This window comes from Poecilia formosa, unplaced genomic scaffold (assembly GCF_000485575.1).
Source record: "Poecilia formosa unplaced genomic scaffold, Poecilia_formosa-5.1.2 Scaffold700, whole genome shotgun sequence".
Lineage (NCBI taxonomy): Eukaryota > Metazoa > Chordata > Actinopteri > Cyprinodontiformes > Poeciliidae > Poecilia > Poecilia formosa.
In genome coordinates, this window is record NW_006800639.1 from 53,156 (window position 1) to 60,403 (window position 7,248).

A 7,248-nucleotide genomic window follows, 5' to 3' on the forward strand; every position below is an offset into this window, starting at 1 on the left:
TTGGGCTCTGACTCGTAGCATCTTTATAGCTAAATACCGACATGGTGAAGCTGAGCTGGGAAACAGAGACTGAAGAACAGCAGCTCCAGCTCTGATCCTGACTGATCTTTCTCACTAAATCATCTGGTTTCTAATGAATTTCTCCTCTAACAGCGGTTTCTCATCAGCTCTACTCATTAGAAAACAGTATGAAAACGTTAGCTGCTACGCTAACAATCAGTGGTTACTTCGGTCCAATTAAGTTACATAGGAAATATTTCTCGATAGAAGCAAATTTCCGGCTGTAAAGTCAAGTAATTCTGATCTTTCATCCTTACCTGTGAAAGGTAATGCCAGTGAATCCAGTTTGTTTCGTAAAACGGTTAAAATAAGTCCACACAGCACAGGACTTAAGGAGCTCCGATCGCTCTGCTGCCACATAGAAGATGGCAGACGCTGTTACGTACGACTCAGCGCTCCATGAGGGGTTTGCGTATTCATGTCTATGGCTAAAAGGTTTACGACTGATTTTCTTCACCGATACGCACTTCCCGACCGCTCCGCACCATATGGGGAAAAGGGGGAAAAAAAGACCCGCACATTGCAAAACTCTGAAACAGGAGAACCAGGACATAGAACGGAGCAACAAACTAGATGTGAATCAGGATCAGAGAATTCAGCGCTGAACAGTGAAAAATCAATATGATTGGCAAATCAGGTGAAACACATGATGATTAGGCGGCGCAGCAGGTAAATTACTGGTGGTGGGCGTCAATACAAACAATAAAATAAAACTAGCAACAGGAAAGAAACTAAAGAAGACAGCAATAAGCCAAGAGAGTATAATACTAATCAAAGAAAACTAAAAGGAAATGAAGAACAAAATGTAAGAATATACTAAGAAAGTAAAGTAAATACAGAGGAATAAAATGGTATGGCAAGACCTTTCAAACTATAATTAACAGAGAGGACTGTATGGCAAGAATAAACAGTCATTGTTTTCAGATAAAAGGTAAAATAATATTGTTAAAGTACCATGGGTGGATTTGTTGGGACTAGTACTAAGATGAAATATATTTTACAGACAATAACAGTAAGGAACTTATCACTTATATCCATCCATCCATTTTCATACACTTATCGGATCGCGGGGGCAGCAGCTTCAGAAGGGAGGCCCAGACTTCCCTCTCCCCAGCCACTTCTTCCAGCTCCTCCGGGGGAACCCCAAGGCGTTTCCAGGCCAGCCAAGAAACATCGTCCCTCCAGCGTGTCCTGGGTCATCCCAGGGGCCTCCTACCAGTGGGATGTGCCTGGAATACCTCACTAGGGAGGCGTCCAGGAGGCATGTCAGTGTTAATGTCATGATGGTGTTCAGTGACTCTATGACACTTTCAGTTTGACTCATTAGGATTTGACTAAGAACCAGCTTTGTTCTGTGTAATTTCTGTCCAGTAAAATAGTAATCTATAAATCAATAGACAGCTCTATATAAAGATATAATCCATGTTTCTATCCCATATTTATATGGCTTTGAAAGGATCTGGAACTTTTGTTTTTCCACTGAAAGCTCTGGTTTACGCAGTAAATGCCATGTGGGTGAAATTTTATGGATGATACTCTGATGTCCCATTCTCCTGGGACAACAGAGTGCAGCACAGAGCTGCACCACCAGAAACTCATAGAAATATTGGAGAGAAGAAGAGCTATAATTGACAAAGTTGGAGTTCTATCCACGTTTTAATGTTTCAGAGCTCAGTCTTTTTGCAAATAGTTCAAAGTTTAACTGGCATTGTACATCTTTTATCTGGTCATTTTGTGCAATATTTAACAACTAGAAAATGGCACTGAACAAGAATATTTTTTCCACTCTGGCTGCCGATTTTAAGTTGAATATCCATTCATTGCATTTTTCTTAGACGCCTGTAAAAATAATTTCTATTCCCATGGCTTTTTTGTTCTCTGGAAAATTATTTTTGACGATAATTCCAGAAACAACCATAAAAATCAAAACATCAACAATAGTGATAGTAATATTAATAATAAAATAATATTCAGTGGAAAGTAGCCTACAAATTATTTGATGGGGGGCAGTAAGGGTCCTGGATAGTGCATAGGGCCCAAAAAAGGTTGAGAAACATTGCTCTAGCAAAATTCTACCTTATTTACCAATAAGGACTTTCACTAGGACTCATCCTAGAAACCAGTGGTTCTGCTTTCCTCTATAAAGATTTTTGTTTCCAAGCCAAACAAATATCTGTGAGTCTCTATTCCTCTGTAAAGATTTTTCTTCATCTTTATGAGTGCCTTTTCCTCTATAAAGACCCCTTCTTCAGCTCTCAAACAAAATGTGAATTAAAGTCCTGAGTATGAAGGTTGAAAATTTGCTAGAAAAAACATTTCTCCACTGTCTTTTTTATTTTGCACCGTGAGTAAGAACCAGATGTGCGAAGTTGATAGTCGTCAGTCCAAGGAATTAACAGCACACTTACCTGGAAAGGTTCACACAACAACTTTGTAGGTATATTGCCCAGGCTGAGCATCAACCATTGCACTGTGGCGGTGAACCAGGGCACCCTCAGTCCAGCCTGCACAGATGTGCCCTTGCTTTCACCAGGACTGGCTTGTCCAGTTTGGACGAGCACGTCAGGCCTTCACAGACGTGTTCCTGGTTTAGCATCACAACGCTAACGTACAAATCAATGGGTGCACTTTAGCAGGCCCTGGTTAAATTTATTCGGGAATTTAATTGATTCCTTTACTACTTTAGATTTTACAATTTAGAATTTACAAAACAAATTTATTAGACCGAGTATCTCACCAGATACACTCAAGTATCTCTGATGAGCAGTGATGTCAGTAATGTGTTACTAAGTAACGTCAGACCACTTTTTCCAGTAACAAGTAATCTAACGCGTTGCTTTTTCAAATCCAGTAGTCAGACTATCCATCCATCCATTTTCTGTACACCATTGTCCCTTTATGGGGTCAGGAGGGTTGCTGGTGCCTATCTCCAGCTAACGTAAGCTGGAGATAGGCAAGAGGCAACGCAAGAGGCAGGGTACACCCTGGACAGGTCGCCAGTCTGTCGCAGGGCAACACAGAGACAGCAGGACAAAGAACCATGCACACACACACTCACACCTAGGGACAATTTAGAGAGGCCAATTAACCTAACAGTCATGTTTTTGGACTGTGGGAGGAAACCGGAGTACCCAGAGAGAACCCACCATGCACAGGGAGAACATGCAAACTCCATGCAAAAAGACCCCAGGCTTGCCTCCCTGTACATTTTAGGGAGTACAGGACTTTTTTTCTTGATTTGAGGTTATCTACCTACATACCAAATTTCAGATCTCTACGACCTACAGTTTGTCTTATCTCACGTTAGGGGGCACTGTACAGCAGTTCGGCCACGCTCACTTTCGATTCCACTAGAATCTGAAAACTTTAGTTGAGGGACAATTTTGGGTGAAGTTTGGTGAGTTTTTGAATATGTTAAAGCCTCCAAAAAGCCCTGGAATTTGACAGAAAAATAATAAGAAAACCTGAGATTAAAATAGGCCTTCACAGCACTGTGTTGATTGGGCCTAATAAAATAAAATATGAACAAAGCATTGTATCCAAGCAGTGCAGTACCAGACATTAATTTGGCATGAACTATTTAAGAACAAACCCTTTAAAACAGCAACAGGAGACACAAATTACTGGACACAGTGGATACAATAATTAGTGTAATTATTTACACTAATTACTGCCCCCGTGCAACAAGAAACACCCGGAACTACCAACTTAGTAACAAAAATAAGGAAATTAGTGATGGATGATGAAAGGAAATTAGTAGACAAATAGTACCAGTAAAAATAAAAGATGTTCCACCACAAGATTTGAGAATGTTCATAATAATAACAAAATCAACTTGCTGCACTAGGCCGTGTGTATTTCATCAATATCTTCACTCTCTGTCTTTCTGTACTTCTTGTCATCTTTCAGTTTGGACCTCCTAAGCATACCTTTTGTTTTGTTTCTTTCAGGTATTATCTCCCTGGTCATCTTGACAGTGCTGTGCTTCATGGTGTTCGTGATTCGCCACATGTTTCGTCACAAGGGCTCATACCACACTAATGAGGCCAAGGGAGCAGACTCAGCAAACTGTGCTGATGCAGCCATTATTGTCAATGACCCGGCCTTCACTGAAACTATTGATGAGAGCAAGAAGGAGTGGTTCATCTGAAGTCTGGAAAAGCCTTGAAAACGTCACTCATGGACATGGGTCGATTTTTTTTATTTTTTTTCCAAGCTTTGGGAGTATTTAGGAAGTGGCAAACTGTGGAACCTTAAGCATGTATGAGTCATTATTTTAAAAAAAGCAACTTTTGTGGACAGATGTAGAGAGAGATAGTATTATGGCACAAAGCACACCACAAGTTATTTTACAATGGTTTCTCCTAAATGGACAATGCAACAAAGTAAAACGCTTCACAGGATTGTGCCATAAAATCATAGAATGAAATTGTCTTAGAACATATCAGTTTTGTTTTTTACCATTCTGAAATAAATTTTCTATTAAGTGTCAATATTATTTTTATTAGCTTTATTTATTTAGACTTATTTATATGTATTTTTCTGTTTATATTTGATCTCCATAAAATGTGACACATTGTATCCATCATTATGCCACAAAACATCCATAATTGTAGCCATTATTTAAATTGTATCTGTTTTTACCATATTTTAAAGATTTGTGGCCTGGGCTTTGATTGAACCCTGGATGTGTACGTTCTGGCCGGTCTGTAAGTACAGCTGATGAAACACAATAAGGCTGCATTTTACATGATAGACAGCATTGACTCTTCTAGTTGTTGGTTTTAAAATCCAAACGGGCCAATTAGTCCAAACAGGTTCTTATGTTTAGGTATTTTTGTATTTTTCTTATGTTTCCACACTACATTTACTTCTTAAGATACATGAAAACCCCTGACTGGACTATGTTTTAAGTTGGTCAGATAATTCTTTTGGAATTATTTTAAAAGGACTCGTATAGCATCAGTCTCTTGAAACCAGATATTTAATAAGTTATTGCAAAGGAATGTTTATTAGTTACATGTTTAGCTCCACCTTAACTCTGGACATTTGATTGTAATGCATTTTGTATTTATTCGTTTTCTTGTATGCTGTTTGACACTGACTTGCCCTATATTTTTTCTTTATGAGCCACTGTAGAACCACATAGTTTTCTTCATGTTACATGGATAAAAACAATCCAAAACGTACTTGTAAATTTGGTTGACTGGTTTTCTTGTTTAACTGTGTAGAAAAAACCCCTGAGAAGGCACTGCTGGTTTAAGATGAAAATGGTCAAATTCAAAACGTTATTGTACTTATAAGTAACATTGGACTCTTCTATGTGATCAGATGCATACAGCATGTGCATTTCCAGATTTTCCACAAAAAGTCTTATATTTACAGACATATTTTTCTTTATTCCATATCCACTTATCTAAATGTTGTCTTTCTTCATCCTTTGATTCATTTTGTAACAATTATAGGCCACGCAGCTAACTGCGGCTACAAAAGCAGTATCAGAAAACAGTTCTTTAAGGAGCCTGAGGTGTGAATGAAGACACAAAGAAACTGTTTTAGATTGATGTGTATTACTGATTTTTTTGGAAAAAAAAGGAACAAAAACAAAACAAACAAAAAAAAAAAAATTACAAATACACTAATTCAAATAAACCAATTCAAGAATCCTAGAGGTCTTGTCCTTTTAGCTCGCCATCATTTGCTCAGGATCTGAGGATCTGATCCATCATAAAAAACCTGACCTAAGAGGCCAAAAAGAAACCATTAAATATTTTATCCAATAAGTATGCAACATACAAATGCAATAAATATCAATTCAAATACAATTAAATATCTAGTAATTAACCTAAACATTTGTCAGGTTATGTTTAGGTTAACCTGACAAATGTCAGTACAATCATATTTCAACTAATCAATTTAAGGTTAAAGTTGAAATCAAAGTTAACTTTCAAAATATCAATCAAGGAAATAAAATAAATTAATTCAAATACTCAAGTAAAATGAGGAAAAGAAATATACTGCGCAATATCAAATTAAATGTAGCTACATCCTATTTTCAATCTCAAGAAATCTTGCACCAACCCAACGGTTACCTTTGAGCAGAGAGTGCCAGACTACAATCAGCTGTGAATTCCAGTGACGGCCCAGGTAACAACCGCTGACAGTCTAATAAAACAATGCTCCAATGATCAATTGAGCAACATTTTTATGGTGAACAATACTGCTATCAACCCAGCAAACTCACCAATAGTTCAAATCAGTTGTTTCAAAGATTTGGATGGATTTCCAGTATGAAACGTTCAGCAAGACGCCAACAGCCAGCCACAATCACAGTGGAACAGGTGGAGTGTTACTGCACTGGAGGCGGGGCTTTAAATAAGTTGACGATTTTAGGGCAAGACAGGAAGTAGGCCCGCAAAATAAAAGTCTGGCTAATTGACTAATTACGGGTTACAATTTGTACAAGCAAAACTGACAAAGGCTCTGACAACTGATCGTTACCTTTACAAGCTAAAAACAAATGCCATGCTGACAGTTTTTATGCACAAAGCGCCTAAACCCCACTGCCGCCGGCTAGAGAGCAAATAATGCTGGGAGAAACATCAGACAGACAGCACCGGAAGCTCTTTTAAAAGAGTAGTAGTATCTGCGGCACTACTGCTGCCCTGTTTACTTCCGAACCGAAGACCTGACCCTGACCAAAGACAGCTGTTACCAGACCAGACACAAAGTTACAAAACTCCTTATCAGATCATACACTCCGACCAGAGGTATGTCATTCATTGTTTCATTTATGAAGCTGAAGGTAGCAGCAGTAAATTACCAGCTTCCCCTCTGTCCTCTTTCTCCATTTGGTTCTCCTCATCCTCATTATTACTCTTTGTGATTTCTACATTCCCATTGCTTTCAACGTGTTCCAGTTTAAACTGAAAAGGCTTAAAGATGTTACTCATTGCTGTTTTGGCTGGATGGAGCTAACACAGTCAACCTTTAGATGTCATTTACCCAGAATGCATTGCAGTGTGGCGATGGCGATGTTCTTGTGACAATATTTTATTAAAATTTATAAAAACTAAATAGCCTACAGTGTTATTACTGTGTTTTTACGTCTAAAAAAAATATTTCTCAAATAAAGGCTGATGTTACAACTCATCATGGATTCCTTTAAGGGACCACACAAAGTGGCCC

At 38.3% G+C, this 7,248-nt stretch overlaps 1 protein-coding gene across 1 annotated transcript in view; it reads left to right on the forward strand.

Annotated features, from left to right (window-relative positions):
* LOC103130957 (contactin-associated protein-like 2) overlaps nucleotides 1–5,249 on the forward strand; it is a gene marked incomplete at its 5' end in the record, with an annotated part of 58,147 nt that extends 52,898 nt beyond the window's left edge. The window contains one exon of the mRNA XM_007542490.2: nucleotides 4,011–5,249. Within this exon, the coding sequence (XP_007542552.1) occupies nucleotides 4,011–4,210 (200 nt within the window). The remainder of the gene's footprint in view (nucleotides 1–4,010) is intronic.
* Nucleotides 5,250–7,248: the final 1,999 nt, after the last annotated feature.